Here is a 20,000-nt window from a genome sequence, read left to right as displayed (position 1 = left end):
GAAAAAATTAATCAGACTCGCTATAAAAAAAAAGGAACAACATTATGCAAATGAAGATATTCAATCGTGTGTTAATTTACAAAATGCTGAAAAATATGATCAACATCACAAACACTTGCATGATGGACAACATTAGTGTGTAACTTCTGAGAAAATGATGATTTTTGTGTAAATGTTATTCACAATGCAAATAATCATAATCTGAGCTTGTGAAGTGTGTGTTTTGGTCTCTATGTCTGACTCACTTGGATCCGAGCAGCTGGAGCACTCGTCGAATGAGCCGCGGTTGATGGGTGTACCTGCAAAGACGTTAGTGGGAAACTAAATTAGACCAAAGGGAACTCATATAGAGAGATTACAATTAATTTCTCTTAATACTTTTAACAGTGTAGACTGCAGAGTGTGTGATGTAGGTGGAGTGTACCTGTGTGATGTAGGTGTAGTGTGATGTAGGTGTAGTGTACCCGTGTGATGTAGGTGGAGTGTAGGTGTAGTGTACCTGTGTGATGTAGGTGTAGTGTGATGTAGGTGGAGTGTACCTGTGTGATGTAGGTGGAGTGTACCTGTGTGATGTAGGTGTAGTGTGATGTAGGTGTAGTGTACCTGTGTGATGTAGGTGTAGTGTGATGTAGGTGGAGTGTACCTGTGTGATGTAGGTGTAGTGTACCTGTGTGATGTAGGTGGAGTGTACCTGTGTGATGTAGGTGTAGTGTACCTGTGTGATGTAGGTGGAGTGTACCTGTGTGATGTAGGTGGAGTGTACCTGTGTGATGTAGGTGGAGTGTACGTGTGATGTAGGTGTAGTGTACCTGTGTGATGTAGGTGGAGTGTACCTGTGTGATGTAGGTGGAGTGTACCTGTGTGATGTAGGTGTAGTGTGATGTAGGTGGAGTGTACCTGTGTGATGTAGGTGGAGTGTACCTGTGTGATGTAGGTGTAGTGTGATGTAGGTGGAGTGTACCTGTGTGATGTAGGTGGAGTGTACCTGTGTGATGTAGGTGGAGTGTACCTGTGTGATGTAGGTGTAGTGTGATGTAGGTGTAGTGTACCTGTGTGATGTAGGTGTAGTGTGATGTAGGTGTAGTGTACCCGTGTGATGTAGGTGTAGTGTGATGTAGGTGTAGTGTACCCGTGTGATGTAGGTGTAGTGTACCCGTGTGATGTAGGTGGAGTGTAGGTGTAGTGTACCTGTGTGATGTAGGTGTAGTGTGATGTAGGTGTAGTGTACCTGTGTGATGTAGGTGGAGTGTACCCGTGTGATGTAGGTGTAGTGTGATGTAGGTGGAGTGTACCCGTGTGATGTAGGTGGAGTGTACCCGTGTGATGTAGGTGGAGTGTACCCGTGTGATGTAGGTGGAGTGTACCTGTGTGATGTAGGTGTAGTGTAGGTGTAGTGTACCCGTGTGATGTAGGTGTAGTGTGATGTAGGTGGAGTGTACCCGTGTGATGTAGGTGGAGTGTACCCGTGTGATGTAGGTGGAGTGTGATGTAGGTGTAGTGTACCCGTGTGATGTAGGTGGAGTGTACCTGTGTGATGTAGGTGTAGTGTGATGTAGGTGGAGTCTACCTGTGTGATGTAGGTGTAGTGTGATGTAGGTGTAGTGTGATGTAGGTGTAGTGTACCTGTGTGATGTAGGTGTAGTGTGATGTAGGTGTGGTGTACCTGTGTGATGTAGGTGTAGTGTGATGTAGGTGTAGTGTACCCGTGTGATGTAGGTGTAGTGTACCCGTGTGATGTAGGTGTAGTGTGATGTAGGTGTAGTGTACCTGTGTGATGTAGGTGTAGTGTGATGTAGGTGTAGTGTACCTGTGTGATGTAGGTGTAGTGTACCCGTGTGATGTAGGTGTAGTGTGATGTAGGTGTTGTGTACCTGTGTGATGTAGGTGGTGTGTTCCTGTGTGATGTAGGTGTAGTGTGATGTAGGTGGAGTCTACCTGTGTGATGTAGGTGTAGTGTGATGTAGGTGTAGTGTGATGTAGGTGTAGTGTACCTGTGTGATGTAGGTGTAGTGTGATGTAGGTGTAGTGTACCCGTGTGATGTAGGTGGAGTGTAGGTGTAGTGTACCTGTGTGATGTAGGTGTAGTGTGATGTAGGTGGAGTGTACCTGTGTGATGTAGGTGGAGTGTACCTGTGTGATGTAGGTGTAGTGTGATGTAGGTGTAGTGTACCTGTGTGATGTAGGTGTAGTGTGATGTAGGTGGAGTCTACCTGTGTGATGTAGGTGTAGTGTGATGTAGGTGGAGTGTACCTGTGTGATGTAGGTGTAGTGTACCCGTGTGATGTAGGTGGAGTGTACCTGTGTGATGTAGGTGGAGTGTACCTGTGTGATGTAGGTGTAGTGTACCTTTGTGATGTAGGTGTAGTGTGATGTAGGTGGAGTGTACCTGTGTGATGTAGGTGGAGTGTACCTGTGTGATGTAGGTGTAGTGTGATGTAGGTGTAGTGTACCTGTGTGATGTAGGTGTAGTGTGATGTAGGTGTAGTGTACCTGTGTGATGTAGGTGTAGTGTGATGTAGGTGTAGTGTACCCGTGTGATGTAGGTGTAGTGTACCCGTGTGATGTAGTGTACCTGTGTGATGTAGGTGTAGTGTACCCGTGTGATGTAGGTGGAGTGTACCCGTGTGATGTAGGTGGAGTGTACCGTGTGATGTAGGTGGAGTGTGATGGAGGTGGAGGCTTCTCGAGTGATGTAGGTGGAGTGTACCCGTGTGATGTAGGTGGAGTGTACCCGTGTGATGTAGGTGGAGTGTACCCGTGTGATGTAGGTGGAGTGTACCTGTGTGATGTAGGTGTAGTGTGATGTAGGTGTAGTGTACCTGTGTGATGTAGGTGTAGTGTGATGTAGGTGTAGTGTACCTGTGTGATGTAGGTGTAGTGTACCGTGTGATGTAGGTGTAGTGTGATGTAGGTGGAGTGTACCTGTGTGATGTAGGTGTAGTGTGATGTAGGTGTAGTGTACCCGTGTGATGTAGGTGTAGTGTGATGTAGGTGTAGTGTACCCGTGTGATGTAGGTGTAGTGTACCTGTGTGATGTAGGTGGAGTGTACCTGTGTGATGTAGGTGTAGTGTGATGTAGGTGTAGTGTACCTGTGTGATGTAGGTGGAGTGTACCTGTGTGATGTAGGTGTAGTGTGATGTAGGTGGAGTCTACCTGTGTGATGTAGGTGTAGTGTGATGTAGGTGTAGTGTGATGTAGGTGTAGTGTACCTGTGTGATGTAGGTGTAGTGTGATGTAGGTGTAGTGTACCCGTGTGATGTAGGTGGAGTGTAGGTGTAGTGTACCTGTGTGATGTAGGTGTAGTGTGATGTAGGTGGAGTGTACCTGTGTGATGTAGGTGGAGTGTACCTGTGTGATGTAGGTGTAGTGTGATGTAGGTGTAGTGTACCTGTGTGATGTAGGTGTAGTGTGATGTAGGTGGAGTCTACCTGTGTGATGTAGGTGTAGTGTGATGTAGGTGGAGTGTACCTGTGTGATGTAGGTGTAGTGTACCCGTGTGATGTAGGTGGAGTGTACCTGTGTGATGTAGGTGGAGTGTACCTGTGTGATGTAGGTGTAGTGTACCTGTGTGATGTAGGTGTAGTGTGATGTAGCTGGAGTGTACCTGTGTGATGTAGGTGGAGTGTACCTGTGTGATGTAGGTGTAGTGTGATGTAGGTGTAGTGTACCTGTGTGATGTAGGTGTAGTGTGATGTAGGTGTAGTGTACCTGTGTGATGTAGGTGTAGTGTGATGTAGGTGTAGTGTACCCGTGTGATGTAGGTGTAGTGTACCCGTGTGATGTAGTGTACCTGTGTGATGTAGGTGTAGTGTACCCGTGTGATGTAGGTGGAGTGTACCCGTGTGATGTAGGTGGAGTGTACCCGTGTGATGTAGGTGGAGTGTGATGTAGGTGGAGTGTACCCGTGTGATGTAGGTGTAGTGTACCCGTGTGATGTAGGTGGAGTGTACCCGTGTGATGTAGGTGGAGTGTACCCGTGTGATGTAGGTGGAGTGTACCTGTGTGATGTAGGTGTAGTGTGATGTAGGTGTAGTGTACCTGTGTGATGTAGGTGTAGTGTGATGTAGGTGTAGTGTACCCGTGTGATGTAGGTGTAGTGTACCCGTGTGATGTAGGTGTAGTGTGATGTAGGTGTAGTGTACCTGTGTGATGTAGGTGTAGTGTGATGTAGGTGTAGTGTACCTGTGTGATGTAGGTGTAGTGTGATGTAGGTGTAGTGTACCCGTGTGATGTAGGTGTAGTGTACCCGTGTGATGTAGTGTGCCCGTGTGATGTAGGTGGAGTGTACCCGTGTGATGTAGGTGGAGTGTGATGTAGGTGTAGTGTGATGTAGGTGGAGTGTACCCGTGTGATGTAGGTGGAGTGTACCCGTGTGATGTAGGTGGAGTGTGATGTAGGTGTAGTGTGATGTAGGTGGAGTGTACCCGTGTGATGTAAGTGGAGTGTACCCGTGTGATGTAGGTGGAGTGTACCCGTGTGATGTAGGTGGAGTGTACCCGTGTGATGTAGGTGGAGTGTGATGTAGGTGGAGTGTACCTGTGTGATGTAGGTGGAGTGTACCTGTGTGATGTAGCTGGAGTGTACCTGTGTGATGTAGCTGGAGTGTACCCGTGTGATGTAGGTGGAGTGTACCCGTGTGATGTAGGTGGAGTGTACCCGTGTGATGTAGCTGGAGTGTACCCATGTGATGTAGGTGGAGTGTACCCGTGTGATGTAGGTGGAGTGTACCCGTGTGATGTAGGTGGAGTGTACCCGTGTGATGTAGGTGGAGTGTACCCGTATGATGTAGGTGGAGTGTACCCGTGTGATGTAGGTGGAGTGTACCCGTGTGATGTAGGTGGAGTGTACCCGTGTGATGTAGGTGGAGTGTACCCATGTGATGTAGGTGGAGTGTACCCGTGTGATGTAGGTGGAGTGTACCCGTGTGATGTAGGTGGAGTGTACCCGTGTGATGTAGGTGGAGTGTACCCGTGTGATGTAGGTGGAGTGTACCCGTGTGATGTAGGTGGAGTGTACCCGTGTGATGTAGGTGGAGTGTACCCGTGTGATGTAGGTGGAGTGTACCTGTGCTATTGCTGCTGGCTGGACTACCAGAAAAATCATCAGCACCCCCACTGTCTGCAGTCTGAGGGAGACCTGTTCGCCTACACACACACACACACACACACACTTACATAAACACACAAAGTATATGTTCTATTATATATACTACACAAATACTATAGCCTAATGGATTTAGTGGGCGTGTCTAACCGGCCCATTGCTTCATGATAGGCCAGTTCCAGCAGCTCAGCGGAAGTGTGGGCGGGGTCACGCTGCTCACTGCCCTGTAGTTCGGCCATGTTCTGCCTAGTCTGATGGTGGATCTGGATGGCTTCGCCGGAGGGACCTGAAACACAGAAAACACAACTAGAACCGAGAAACAGCTAAAAAGACGCAGCGTGGTTGATTGTGAAACTTATTCAGTTTCCATATGACGCATGGAACAAGCCTTCGTTATGGAAACATGTTAACCTTTTACTAATAAAGCATTAACATAGATTTATTCCTTAATAGTGGAACTGTTGGTTATGTGAAAGTTAACGTGTGTGTGTGTGTGTTAAACCCACCCACAGGGAAGGTGTGCATCCAGCGGCGGCGGTTGGAGGTGAGCTTCATGGGCATGCGTGATGGGGCGAATGGGTTGATGAGAGCTCTCTGGGGCGTGTAACCGCCCGGGCGGATGTGCAGCGTCGACTCAGCACTGCCCACGGTGAAGCGTCCAGGAGCGCTCGAGTCACGCTGTGACTCCACAAGCTTCTCCAACAGTTCTGTCTCACACACACACACACACAGAGATAATGCAACATCCATCCATCCATCGTTCCACCAGTTGATCTGACCACTTGTCTATCTATCTAACCAATTCATCCTATCCAAATCTCCGTCCGTCCGTCCATCCATCCATTTATCCATCACTTGATCTGACCACTTTTATATTCATCCATGAATTCATCCTATCCATCCATCCTTCCATCCATCAGTCCACCAATTGATCTGACCACTTTCATATTCATTCATCAATTCATCCTATCCATCCATCCATCCATCCATCCACCAGTTGATCTGACCACTTTTAAATTCATCTATCAATTCATCCTATCCATCCATCCTATCCATCATTCTATCCATTCATCCATCCATCAATTGGTCCTAACACTTTTCTATCTATCCCCCAATTCATCCTATCCATCCATCCATCCTATCTATTTGTCTGCCAATACGTCCCTCTATTGATACAAACAATATCTATTGATATTTTTTACTTATACAACTTTCCCCCATCTAATCTGTCAATAATCCCCTCATCCATCTATCTGTGCAGCTACCCATCTATCTGGCCAGCTGTCTGTCCACCAAACTATGCAGAAAAACCTCTATCTATCCAAAGACTGGGCGTGGCTGTCTTGCCCGTACCTCTGGCACAGCTGGTGTAGCCGAGCGAGCTGCTGACTTCGTACTGAGGCGGCTGGCGCGGGATCAGCAGGATGTTCGAGACGTGGCCCAGACTGTCGTCTGACGCAAGGCTGCGCTGCTCGTCTGCGCCTCCTACAGGCCGGGAAGGAGGAGAGCAGCCGCTGTAGTGCCCTCCACCTGCCTCCGCCGAGCACCAGCTCTTCCTAATGCTTGCCTCTTTCTCTCTGCTTGACCTGACAGAGCACAAGGGCATGTCTTGAGGAAACAATATTATAAACCACATTAACTGAATGCTTTTAGAGTCTTTATCGAACCCTACCGGAAGTGACTGCCCCTCTGTGCTCTCGCTGGTCCAGGAAGTCTGAAGACCTGAGCATCATGAGCATCGTAGTCCACCTGGATGGGAAGACTGTTCTCCGAGTCCCTCGGGGCCCCAAGAGCTTTTAATTTAAAAAAAAAAAAATCAGTGGAAATGATGAAGAAAATAAATACAATAAAATTTATTCATACGATTAAGATAATAATTAGAAACAAATGGATGATTTTACTTACAGTGCTCTTTACTGCTCTTTAACTTCTCCACATGGGGCTTGGAAATAAATCAGGATAAAGAATGTTTAGAAAAACCCGGACAAATATTTAAATAAATAACTTAATTAATTAATTAATTTAGAGAGATATCTGGATTTTATTTAAATAATTTAATAAAATATATATTTATATATACACTGTGTGTATCAGTATATAAACAAATATTACAGCAAAAATAGAATATTTGTTTTTTAATAATTACAAAAATATTAAAAATGAAATATTTCCTGCTAAAGATCACAGAATGACTTGGGGAGTAAACAGCGCCACCTGGTGATGGGTAATATTTTTAGTTGTTGAACACTAAAGTACATTTCAAACAGTTTGGGCTTAAAAAAATAAAACTATAATTTTAGACCCTATTTTTGATACATCCCATAATCTATCCATCCATCCATCCATCCATCCATCAGTTGATCTGACCATTTGTCTATCTATCCATCAATTCATCCTATCCATCTGTCCATCCATCCATCAATTTATCTTATCCATCTACCCATCCATCAATTTATCTTATCCATCCATCGGTCCACCAGTTCATCTGACCACTTGTCTATCTATCCATCAATTCAACCAATCCGTCTGTCCATCCATTCATCTATCAGTTTATCTGACCACTGTTTTATCTAACCATCAATTCATCCAATCCATCTGTCCATCCATCCATCCATCCATCAGTTGATCAATGAATCTTATCCATCCATCCATCCATCCATCCATCCATCCATCCATCCGTCCGCCAGTTCATCCAACCACTTGTCTATCTATCCATCAATTCATCCAATCCATCTGTTCATCCATCCATCTATCAGTTGATCTAACCACTTTTCTAGCCATCCATCAATTCTTACCCATCCATCCATCCATCCTTCCATCCGTCCACCAGTTCATCTGACTACTTGCCTATCTATCCATCAATTCATCTTATACATCCATCCATCCATCCATCCATCGGTCCACCAGTTCATCCAACCACTTGTCTATCTATCCATCAATTCATCCAATCTATCTATCCATCCATCTGTCCATCCATTCATCTATCAGTTGATCTGACCACTTTTCTAGCCATCCATAAATTCTTACCATCCATCCATCAATTCTTACCATCCATCCATCCATCTTTCCATCCAATGGTCCGCCAGTTTATCTGACCCCTTGTCTATCTATCAATCAATTCATCCTATCCATCCATCCATCCATCTGTCCATCCATCCATCCATCCATCCATCTTACAACATTTCAATCCATCCATCAATTCATCCAATCAATCTGTCAATGCGTTCATCCATCGCTACAACCCATGATATCTATCCATCTATCCTACCTAGTCACCCATCCATCTGTCTATCAACATACTCTATTCATCCGTTTCCATCAAATTTCTATCCATCATTCCATTTATTTTTTTACTTATACAACTTTCCCCCCATCTAATCTGTCAATAATCCACTCATCCATCTATCTGTGCAGCTACCCATCTATCCACCAGTTTATCCATCTATGCAATGACATCTACTGTACTAGTCCCATATAGAAATAACACACACGAGTTCAAATCATGAGAAGTGACCAGATCTCACCTTCTGACCAGCAAGTTTAATTCTGGGAGTGAAGGAGCTGCACGAGCCTTGACTCTTTGATGTGTAGAAGCTGTGAAGCGTATCAATATCATTATTAATACACAGTATGAGACTTTATATAAAGGAAATGACACCGGTCACTTCATTCTGATGTACAGGAAGTGTCCTGTCCACTGTCTGACCTGTGATTTATCCAGTGAGGCAGGTTGTAGTCGTCCAGTCTGGAGTCACCCGGTACTGTCCGGTTGTGTAGCTGTGGACAGATGTTACAGGGTTGTGTTACATCACAAAGCTTTCTGTTTAAAAAGAATAGCTTTAGAGTAAAAATCTCTTCTTCATGTCCTGATAAATGTTTAAGTCACAAACCTTAAAGAGCGGGACGGCGTGAAGCGGCTGCTCTCCCATACACACCAGGTCCACTCCGATACCTGTCAATCAAAATAACATGACTCAACACCACCCTGACCGTCAGAGCCCGAGGACAACAACAACAACAACAACAATCACTCAGGGTTTGAAGTAAACAGGAAGTTCTGCTGTTTCTGCTCAGCTTCTGATTGCTGGACTACATTACAGTGTACATATGGAGAGAAAGTAAAAGAAAGAAAGAAAGAAAGAAAGAAAGGTTGTGTTGAGTTGTGTGGTTTTGTGTGGTGTTGTGGTGTGTAGTGTGATGTACAGTGTGTTGTGATGTGTTATGATGTGTAGTGTGATGTGGTATGATGTGTTGCAATGTGTTGTGATGAGATGTGTAGTGTTGTGTGTTGTGATGAGGTGTGTTAAGGTGTGGTGTGTTGTGTAGTGTTGTGTGTTGTGAGGAGGTGTGTTAAGGTGTGGTGTGTTGTGTGTTGTGATGAGGTGTGTTAAGTTGTGTAGTTGTGTAGTGTTGTGTGTTGTGATGAGGTGTGTTAAGGTGTTGTGTGTTGTGTAGTGTTGTGATGAGGTGTGTTAAGGTGTTGTGTGTTGTGTAGTGTTGTGATGAGGTGTGTTAAGGTGTGGTGTGTTGTGTAGTGTTGTGTGTTGTGATGAGGTGTGTTAAGGTGTTGTGTGTTGTGTAGTGTTGTGATGAGGTGTGTTAAGGTGTGTAGTTGTGTAGTGTTGTGTGCTGTGATGAGGTGTGTTAAGGTGTTGTGTGTTGTGTAGTGTTGTGATGAGGTGTGTTAAGGTGTGGTGTGTTGTGTAGTGTTGTGTGTTGTGATGAGGTGTGTTAAGGTGTTGTGTGTTGTGTAGTGTTGTGATGAGGTGTGTTAAGTTGTGTAGTTGTGTAGTGTTGTGTGCTGTGATGAGGTGTGTTAAGGTGTTGTGTAGTGTTGTGATGAGGTGTGTTAAGGTGTGGTGTGTTGTGTAGTGTTGTGTGTTGTGATGAGGTGTGTTAAGGTGTGGTGTGTAGTGTTGTGTGTTGTGATGAGGTGTGTTAAGGTGTGGTGTGTTGTGTAGTTGTGTAGTGTTGTGATGAGGTGTGTTAAGGTGTTGTGTGTTGTGTAGTTGTGTAGTGTTGTGTGTTGTGATGAGGTGTGTTAAGGTGTGGTGTGTTGTGTAGTTGTGTAGTGTTGTGATGAGGTGTGTTAAGGTGTGGTGTGTTGTGTAGTGTTGTGTGTTGTGATGAGGTGTGTTAAGGTGTGGTGTGTAGTTGTGTAGTGTTGTGATGAGGTGTGTTAAGGTGTGGTGTGTTGTGTAGTGTTGTGTGTTGTGATGAGGTGTGTTAAGGTGTTGTGTAGTTGTGTAGTGTTGTGATGAGGTGTGTTAAGGTGTGGTGTGTTGTGTAGTGTTGTGTGTTGTGATGAGGTGTGTTAAGGTGTTGTGTAGTTGTGTAGTGTTGTGATGAGGTGTGTTAAGGTGTGGTGTGTTGTGTAGTTGTGTAGTGTTGTGTGTCACCGTTGTCGATCATGCGCTGTTTGGTGAGGATCATGAGCAGGCGGTCGACCTCGAACACTCCCACTCCCGGTGTGATCACCACAGACATCTGACCAGTGCGGTCAAAGTTCCGGTTAATGTAATGTTTATCAAAAACTGCAACACACACATACACACACACACACACACACACCTTACTACACACAGCTCTCATTACACTGTGTTTCTCTATCAGGATTTAACACAAGTGGAAACTAATCTTTCCTTCCTTCTTTCTTTTCTTCTGTCCTCCTTTCTTTATTTCCCTCTGTCCTTTCTTTCCTTCCCTCCGGCCTTCCATTGTTCTTGCTTTCTTTTTTCCCATCCCTTCCATCCTGCCTTCTATCTATCTATCTATCTATCTATCTATCTATCTATCTATCTATCTATCTATCTATCCCTCTGTCCTTCTTTCTTTCCCTCATTCTTTCTTTCTTTTTTTATTCCCTTCGTTTTTCTTTCTTTCTTTCTCTTGTCTGCTGAGTTGAAGGTAATTAATTTCACAAACCGTTAAAAGATAAGTTGATGGCTTCGAGGTAATTGCCCTGAACAGCAGTGGAGTTCTGTCCACATGGAAACCCATCTGTCTCACACACACACACAAATACACAGATTTATCCAGAATGTAATATTCATGTGTGTGTGTGTGTGTGTGTGTGTGTACACATACCAGCTCCTTTCAGGCGAACCAGCACTGGATACTGGATAAAGAGCTTCTTAATAGTGACCAGCAGAGACGTCCACTCGTCCCTCCTCTCGTTCTGAGCCACCACTCTGCACCAGATACACTTCATCACACAGGAGACTCGACACCACAAACATCATTTAAACATAATCACGTGATCCGTGTGCAGAAACCTGTAGAAATCCTCGTAGTAGCGTCCCTCATGGTCCTGCCTGATGGCTCCTCTCTGGCTCTCGGGAAACTCATCTGATGAGATGAAGATAAATGTCCATCAGGTGACACACAAACACCAGCTGTTTTTTCCCTGCTTCAACACATTGCTGTGTTTAGTAAATCACGTGTAATGACGTGTATATGACGTATATGATGTGTAATGACGTGTATATGACGTATATGATGTGTAATGATGTGTATATGATGTGTATTGACGTATATGACGCGTATCTGACGCGTATATAACGCATATGACGTGTATATGGCGTGTAATGACGTGTATATGACATGTATATGATGTGTAATGATGTGTATTGACGTATATGACGTGTATATGACGTATATGATGTGTAATGATGTGTATTGACGTATATGACGTGTATATGACACGTATATGATGTGTAATGATGTGTATTGACGTATATGACGTGTATATGACACGTATATGATGTGTATATGACGCGTATACGATGTGTAATGATGTGTATATGATGTGTATTGACGTATATGACGTGTATATGATGTGTATATGACACGTATATGACATGTAATGACGTGTATATGATATGTATATGATGTATATGACATGTATGACATGTAATGACGTGTATATGATGTGTATATGACGTGTAATGACATGTACTGACATGTAATGACATGTATATGATGCGTATATGACGTATATGATGTGTATATGACCTATATGGCGTGTAATGATGTGTATATGACGTGCATCTGATGTGTAATGATATATATGACGTGTATATGATGCGTATATGTGTATATGACGTATATGACATGTAATGACGTATATATGACGCATATATGATGTGTATATGATGTATATGACATGTATGACATGTATATGACATGTATATGACATGTAATTACGTATAATGACATGTATAGACATGTAATGATGTGTATATGACGTGTATATGACACGTATAGACGTGTATATATCATGTATATGATGTAATAACGTGTATAGACGTGTTTAGACATGTATAGACGTGCATATGACATGTATATGACGCATATGACGTGTATGACGTAATAACGTATAGATGTGTATATGACATGTCTATGACGTGTATATGATGTGTAATGACGTGTAATGATATGTAATGACGTATATGACGTGTAATGACGTATATGACGTGTAATGACGTATATATGTGGTGTATATGACGTGTATATTACATGTAATTAAGTGTATATGACGTGTATATAATGTGTAATGATGTGTAATGATGTGTATGAAGCTCACCTTGTGTCTTGGCGGCGTAGAAAGTGCGGGAGAACAACACCACTGTCACCTCATGACTGCAGTTTTTTTCCTAAGAGGAGTTAAAGACATTCGTGATGAAACTGCGGTCAGTGTTCATGTTAATAACCAGGTGAATATAATCCTCCTGGGGAACATGGAGGAACAGCAGTGCTTACTTTCCACTTGGTGAAGAGATCAGAGAGGAACCCGTTCACTGCCTTCTCAAAATACAGATCACCTTCATTCAGGAAAACATCAGAGACGTCATGCAGAGACACTACACATACATCAACTTCTTACAGTCATCTATCTATCTATCTATCTATCTATCTACTAAAATCTTTCTTTCTTTCAAAATCATTCTTTCTATCTCAAAATCTGTCTATCTTTCTAAATCTGCCTTTCTTTCTTTCTTTTTTAAAAAACCTTCCTTCCTTCCTTCCTTCCTTCCTTCCTTCCGTCCTTCCTTCCTTCCTTCCTTCCTTCCTTCCTTCCTTCCTTCATCTTTAAATATATTATTGCTAATTAAAATGACATCCCACTTAAACTTCTCCCTACATACATTTCCATATAAGGACGTAGACACGCCCACATTCTCATCTAAAGTTCCTTAATACATTGAGCTGCTCTCGTCTTGTTTGTTTAATTTCTGCGCTTCTGATCCAGAATCCTGTCCTACGCTACACACAGAGTGGAGATGGAGAGTGTTATACCGTAGATGTCGAAGTCCCACATCTCGCAGCTCATCTGGATGAAGATGTAGACCATGGCCGAGCTGGAGCGAAACACCACCTGCAGCACAGAACATCACACTGCCTTGACCCAGACTCGAGAGGTTTAGTGACCAGAGCAGGACATTCTGATGGGTCACAGGCCAAGCCATGGACCACGATTCGGATAAAAACCTCATCAGCAATGTTTCAGTATTTATGGAAACATTTGTTAGCTTTCACAGCCATGAAAAGGAGTAGAAAAAGTTGACCCATAAGGTCATCCGCTGAAGGAAACAGTTGGTCATTTATATGTCCTACATGGACCTACATAAAGCATGTAAATCACACCACTTAGGTTGTTGCTATAGAAACATTAAAAAGAGTTCGAGTGTGTGAAGATGCGCCTCACCCGAGTGTCCTCGCTGATGTACCCACATGTGACCTTCTCGCCTTTTACCCACAGCTCACTTGCCTGAGCCCTGGAGTGTAACACACACACACACACACACACACACACACACACACAGAAAGTCATTGAAGAGAGTCGGAGAAACACAGAACACATAAGAAGAACATGGTGTGGGACTGACCTGATCCCTGCAAACTCCACTTTCTGGGTCACATAAGCACATGTGCTCACCTGCAGGAAAATAATAATAATAATAATTTTGGTGTTTGTAGATGTTTGGGGTATTTGTGTTGTTTGTGGATTTTTGGGGTATTTGTGGATGTTTGGGGTATTTGTGGATGTTTGTGGATGTTTGGGGTGTTTGTGGATATTTGGGGTATTTGTGGATATTTGGGGTGTTTGTGGATGTTTGGGGTGTTTGTGGATATTTGGGGTATTTGTGGATGTTTGGGGTATTTGTGGATGTTTGTGGATGTTTGGGGTGTTTGTGGATGTTTGGGGTGTTTGTGGATGTTTGGGGTATTTGTGGATATTTGGGGTATTTGTGGATGTTTGGGGTATTTGTGGATGTTTGGGGTATTTGTGGATGTTTGGGGTGTTTGTGGATGTTTGGGGTGTTTGTGGATATTTGGGGTATTTGTGGATGTTTGGGGTGTTTGGGGTGTTTGTGGATGTTTGGGGTGTTTGTGGATGTTTGGGGTGTTTGTGGATGTTTGGGGTGTTTGTGGATGTTTGGGGTATTTGTGGATGTTTGGGGTATTTGTGGATATTTGGGGTATTTGTGGATATTTGGGGTGTTTGTGGATGTTTGGGGTATTTGTGGATGTTTGGTGGTGTTTGGGGTATTTGTGGATGTTTGGTGGTGTTTGGAGGATTTGTGGTGTTTGGGGGATTTGTGGATGTTTGGTGGTGTTTGGGGGATTTGTGGTGTTTGGGGGATTTGTGGATGTTTGGTGGTATTTGGGGGATTTGTGGTGTTTGGGGGATTTGTGGATGTTTGGTGGTATTTGGGGGATTTGTGGTGTTTGGGGTATTTGTGGATGTTTGGTGGTGTTTGGGGGATTTGTGGATGTTTGGTGGTGTTTGGGGGATTTGTGGATGTTTGGTGGTGTTTGGGGGATTTGTGGTGTTTGGGGTATTTGTGGATGTTTGGTGGTGTTTGGGGTATTTGTGGTGTTTGGGGGATTTGTGGATGTTTGGGGTATTTGTGGATGTTTGGTGGTGTTTGGGGGATTTGTGGTGTTTGGGGGATTTGTGGATGTTTGGTGGTGTTTGGGGGATTTGTGGTGTTTGGGGTATTTGTGGATGTTTGGGGTATTTGTGGATGTTTGGTAGTGTTTGGGGGATTTGTGGTGTTTGGGGTATTTGTGGATGTTTGGTGGTGTTTGGGGGATTTGTGGATGTTTGGTGGTGTTTGGGGGATTTGTGGTGTTTGGGGTATTTGTGGATGTTTGGTGGTGTTTGGGGGATTTGTGGTGTTTGGGGGATTTGTGGTGTCTGGGGTATTTGTGGATGTTTGGGGTATTTCTGGATGTTTGGTGGTGTTTGTGGTATTTGTGGATGTTTGGTGGTGTTTGGGGGATTTGTGGTGTTTGGGGTATTTGTGGATGTTTGGTGGTGTTTGGGGGATTTGTGGTGTCTGGGGTATTTGTGGATGTTTGGGGTATTTCTGGATGTTTGGTGGTGTTTGGGGTATTTGTGGGTGTTTGGGGTATTTGTGGATGTTTGGTGGTGTTTGGGGTATTTGTGGATGTTTGGTGGTGTTTGGGGTATTTGTGGATGTTTGGGGTATTTGTGGATGTTTAGTGGTGTTTGGGGGATTTGTGGTGTTTGGGGTATTTGTGGATGTTTGGTGGTGTTTGGGGTATTTGTGGATGTTTGGTGGTGTTTGGGGTATTTGTGGATGTTTGGTGGTGTTTGGGAGATTTGTGGTGTTTGGGGTATTTGTGGATGTTTGGTGGTGTTTGGGGTATTTGTGGATGTTTGGTGGTGTTTGGGAGATTTGTGGTGTTTGGGGTATTTGTGGATGTTTGGTGGTGTTTGGGGGATTTGTGGTGTTCAGCTGTTTAGCACTTTTTCTTATAAGGCACTTGGTCTCACGGGCAGCACGGTGGTTTAGTGGTTAGCACTGTTGCCTCACAACAAGAAGGTCCTGGGTTTGAATCCCAGGTTCGACATGTACGTTAGGTTGGTTGGTAATTCTAAATTGGAATACTCACACAGAAGTAAGGGTGTGGTTGTCTGTCTATATGTGTGACCCTGTGATGGACTGATGGACTATGGATGTGATGGACTATGGGTGGGATAGGCTCCAGCAGACCCCTGTGACCCTAGTTAGGAATAAAGCTGGTATAGAAAATGGATCTGTTTGGACTAAGAAAGTGTCCAAAAGGGCCTGATAAATAAAATATTTCTTACTTTAATTACTTTTGTGTCATTATTTTGGTGTTCAATATAAGACCTCAATATGCTGACGTCAATTGGATTTGCTTTTTTGACTTGTTTTTTGACAATTTTTTGGCGTCAATTTGATGTCATATAATAATAAAGGAAACATCTGTAAAATTACAGTTTTTTTCTGTAAAATATTTAATGCTGTCATTTTATTGACAGTAGTGGTTCATAATAGTAAAGGAAAAATCCGTAAAATTACAGTGTTTTTCTGTAAAATATTTAAGAAAAATGTATGTAAAATGATTTTATTTATTTGAATGAACGTATTTTACTTTAATTTTACAGTTTTTGTTTGGCAGCCGCTGCTGCCAGTGATTTGACCGTTTTTTTATGAGATTTTTTTACAGTGTGGTGTTTGGGGTATTTGTGGATGTTTGGTGGTGTTTGGGGTATTTGTGGGTGTTTGGTGGTGTTTGGGGGATTTGTGGATGTTTAGTGGTGTTTGGGGTATTTGTGGGTGTTTGGTGGTGTTTGGGGGATTTGTGGATGTTTGGTGGTGTTTGGGGTATTTGTGGGTGTTTGGGGTATTTGTGGGTGTTTGGTGGTGTTTGGGGTATTTGTGGGTGTTTGGTGGTGTTTGGGGTATTTGTGGGTGTTTGGGGGATTTGTGGATGTTTGGTGGTGTTTGGGGTATTTGTGGGTGTTTGTGGATGTTTGGTGGTGTTTGGGGTATTTGTGGGTGTTTGGTGGTGTTTGGGGTATTTGTGGATGTTTGGTGGTGTTTGGGGGATTTGTGGATGTTTGGTGGTGTTTGGGGGATTTGTGGGTGTTTGGTGGAGTTTGGGGGATTTGTGGATGTTTAGTGGTGTTTGGGGTATTTGTGGGTGTTTGGGGGATTTGTGGATGTTTGGTGGTGTTTGGGGTATTTGTGGGTGTTTGGGGGATTTGTGGATGTTTGGTGGTGTTTGGGGTATTTGTGGGTGTTTGTGGATGTTTGGTGGTGTTTGGGGTATTTGTGGATGTTTAGTGGTGTTTGGGGTATTTGTGGGTGTTTGGTGGTGTTTGGGGGATTTGTGGATGTTTGGTGGTGTTTGGGGTATTTGTGGGTGTTTGGTGGTGTTTGGGGTATTTGTGGGTGTTTGGTGGTGTTTGGGGGATTTGTGGATGTTTGGTGGTGTTTGGGGTATTTGTGGGTGTTTGGGGTATTTGTGGGTGTTTGGGGTATTTGTGGATGTTTGGTGGTGTTTGGGGTATTTGTGGGTGTTTGGTGGTGTTTGGGGTATTTGTGGGTGTTTGGGGTATTTGTGGGTGTTTGGTGGTGTTTGGGGTATTTGTGGGTGTTTGGGGTATTTGTGGGTGTTTGGTGGTGTTTGGGGTATTTGTGGGTGTTTGGTGGTGTTTGGGGTATTTGTCAAATCGAAACTACGTCAGTTCTCAGACCCGAGCTTCGTGTTCTCACCCGGTCTGCTTCCGAGATCCGAGTTCAGTGAGAAAGTGATTCGACTCTTCTGAATCAATTCGATTCACCTACATGAAGTGAATCGATACGATGAACTCACCAGACTCTTCTTCAGTCTCCACATGTCCCCTCGACCGATGTACTGGTCTTTGAAGGTAAGCTCTACCAGATCCAGGGTCACGTCCTGTCTCACACACACACACACACACTTCTTTTACATTACAGCACAAGAAGGTGCTGAATCACACACACTTGTTTAGAGGAATCATTTAACGTAGCTAATTATTCATGCTAACTAGTGCTCACAAACGTCTCCTAGATGTTAGCTAAATCAGCCTTATAGCTAGCTTCCTAGCCTTAAACCCATCACTGTGAAGGTGAAGTGTGTGACCTTAGGATCCACAATGTTGATGATAACATCCTGATACGCGCGAAGCTTGAAGGCCTGAGCGACGGTCTGGTCCACGCTGATCGTCTCTATGAACACCAAAGAACACGAGGATTAGCATCATGTACTGAATGTAGACGTTCGGCTTGGTCAGGAGGCGTTTATATTAAGGCGTTAGTTCCTGGATATTCTGGGTATCTATGTATTAGAGGTGTTTCTGGGTGTTTGGTGGTATTGCTGGGTATCTGAGGTATTTAAGGTGTTTCGGGGTGTTTGGGGTATTTAAGGTGTTTCTGGATATTTGGTGGTTTGTCTCAGTATTTGAGGTGTTTTTGAGTATTTACATTTACGGCATTTGGCAGATGCCTTCATCGACGGCGACTTACAATTAAGGGCCTTGCTCAGGGGCAGTGGCAGCTTGGTGGACCTGGGATTCAAACTCACAATCTTCTGATCAGTAGTCCAACACCTTAACCACTAAGCTACCACATCCCACATTTAAGTTGTTTCTAGACGTTTGGTGGTGTTCCTGGGTATTTGAGGTGTTTATGTGTATCTGAATTATTTAAGGTGTTTCTAGACGTTTGTTGGTGTTTCTAGGTCTTTAGGATTGTTTGTCAGCGTCCCAGACTGTATATAAAGTTGTTCTTTTCAGTGAAATCCACAGCCATGAGTTCGTACCTTTCTGCAGGTCTTCTTTCAGGCTTTTCACCTGGAGCAGGAGCGGGCTAGAGACAAACCACAGCACAGAAATCAGTCTAACTCAGTCATCAGGACTAACTGATGACAAAATCAGCTCACAACAACGTCACATCCAACAGCATCAGAAACACAGACACTGATGATCTGAAGGACATGTGGTTTCTCTCTCACCTGTATTCATCATTGGGGTGTGCGATCTCCACAATGTCCCCCAGTTTAACCTGAGGAAACACCTTCGGGTTCATCATCAGCTCATCATCTGTAAGAGGAAAGAGATGTCATAATTATCGCACTGAACTTCCTGGAGCTTCAACCAGGAGCTTCTCTGATCCTCAGTGTACGTGATATGTAAAAGTGAAGACCAAAAATGTGAATTTGGGGTTTTTAACATCTTTAATTTATCGTTATTTGTCCACGTTGTCATGGTTACAGCAACACAAGCTAATGAGAAACAGGGATTTCCGTGGCCAAGGTTTATACACACTGTGATAATCATCGGTCATGCTTTAAAATCATTCTGATGGTGATGTTTCAACATATACATGGCTTTCAATGTCAGTGTAAAGTGGGCGGAGCTAACCTAAACCTCACTCTGACCAATCACAAGGCAGATACGCATGAAGCTCTCTCGTGAGCATGAGGGATGTACAGAATGGAGCACAGGAACTCACCGCTCCCTCCAAAGCCCTTCTTATGGACGACCAGTTTGTAGGTTTTGGTTTTGGTGGTGACGGTCATTTTCTCTCCAGAACTTACAGACTCCGACTTAGCAGAAGAAACATCAACCACCACTCAGCTCCGGCTGCAGGTATGAGTCGAGCTCTTTTAATCTGAGCACACAAAAACACACTGAGGTATTAATTTCACCCGAAATGAAATAAAGTGTTGCAAAATGTGTAACATGCTGAAAATGTATATAGAAGAAGAGGAAGAAGAGGAAGGAGGAGGAGGAAGAGCAGGAAAAGGAGTAGGGAGAGGACAAGGAAAAGGAGGAGGAGGAGAAAGAGGAGCAGGAAGAGGAGAAGGAAGAAGAGCAGGAAGAGAAGTAGGAAGAGGAGTAGGAAAAGAGCAGGAAGAAAAGAAGGAAGAGGAGAAGTGGGAAGAAGAGGAGTAGGAAGAACAGCAGAAAGTGGAGGAGGAAGAGAAGAAGGAAAAGGAGGAGGAGGAAGAGGTACAGGAAAACAAGCAGGAAGAGAAGTAGGAGGAGAAGAAGGAAAAGGAGGAGGAGGAAGAGGTACAGGAAAAC

The 20,000-nt window shown here is 43.8% G+C and overlaps 1 protein-coding gene across 3 annotated transcripts in view; it reads right to left on the bottom strand.

Moving 5' to 3' along the window:
* depdc5 (DEP domain containing 5, GATOR1 subcomplex subunit) overlaps positions 1 to 20,000 on the bottom strand; it is a 38,661-nt gene that overhangs the window by 17,436 nt on the left and 1,225 nt on the right. For all 3 annotated transcript variants that reach the window (XM_058411933.1, XM_058411935.1, XM_058411934.1), the window contains exons 2-25: positions 19,426 to 19,584; positions 18,926 to 19,013; positions 18,734 to 18,780; positions 18,056 to 18,141; positions 17,765 to 17,848; positions 13,993 to 14,042; positions 13,812 to 13,881; positions 13,403 to 13,481; positions 12,866 to 12,927; positions 12,690 to 12,759; positions 11,380 to 11,452; positions 11,192 to 11,295; positions 11,030 to 11,104; positions 10,504 to 10,638; positions 8,995 to 9,056; positions 8,811 to 8,881; positions 8,629 to 8,698; positions 7,010 to 7,046; positions 6,777 to 6,897; positions 6,458 to 6,690; positions 5,611 to 5,811; positions 5,255 to 5,390; positions 5,066 to 5,145; positions 246 to 299 (exon numbers count right to left, since the gene is read on the bottom strand). In XM_058411933.1, the coding sequence (XP_058267916.1) occupies positions 246 to 299; positions 5,066 to 5,145; positions 5,255 to 5,390; positions 5,611 to 5,811; positions 6,458 to 6,690; positions 6,777 to 6,897; positions 7,010 to 7,046; positions 8,629 to 8,698; positions 8,811 to 8,881; positions 8,995 to 9,056; positions 10,504 to 10,638; positions 11,030 to 11,104; positions 11,192 to 11,295; positions 11,380 to 11,452; positions 12,690 to 12,759; positions 12,866 to 12,927; positions 13,403 to 13,481; positions 13,812 to 13,881; positions 13,993 to 14,042; positions 17,765 to 17,848; positions 18,056 to 18,141; positions 18,734 to 18,780; positions 18,926 to 19,013; positions 19,426 to 19,492 (2,155 nt within the window). In that variant the 5' untranslated portion in view covers positions 19,493 to 19,584. The remainder of the gene's footprint in view (positions 1 to 245; positions 300 to 5,065; positions 5,146 to 5,254; positions 5,391 to 5,610; positions 5,812 to 6,457; positions 6,691 to 6,776; positions 6,898 to 7,009; positions 7,047 to 8,628; positions 8,699 to 8,810; positions 8,882 to 8,994; positions 9,057 to 10,503; positions 10,639 to 11,029; positions 11,105 to 11,191; positions 11,296 to 11,379; positions 11,453 to 12,689; positions 12,760 to 12,865; positions 12,928 to 13,402; positions 13,482 to 13,811; positions 13,882 to 13,992; positions 14,043 to 17,764; positions 17,849 to 18,055; positions 18,142 to 18,733; positions 18,781 to 18,925; positions 19,014 to 19,425; positions 19,585 to 20,000) is intronic.

This window comes from Hemibagrus wyckioides, linkage group LG16 (assembly GCF_019097595.1).
Source record: "Hemibagrus wyckioides isolate EC202008001 linkage group LG16, SWU_Hwy_1.0, whole genome shotgun sequence".
Classification (NCBI taxonomy): domain Eukaryota; kingdom Metazoa; phylum Chordata; class Actinopteri; order Siluriformes; family Bagridae; genus Hemibagrus; species Hemibagrus wyckioides.
Note: the sequence above shows the minus strand (reverse complement) of the source record. Positions and strands in the feature narration are given on the sequence as shown.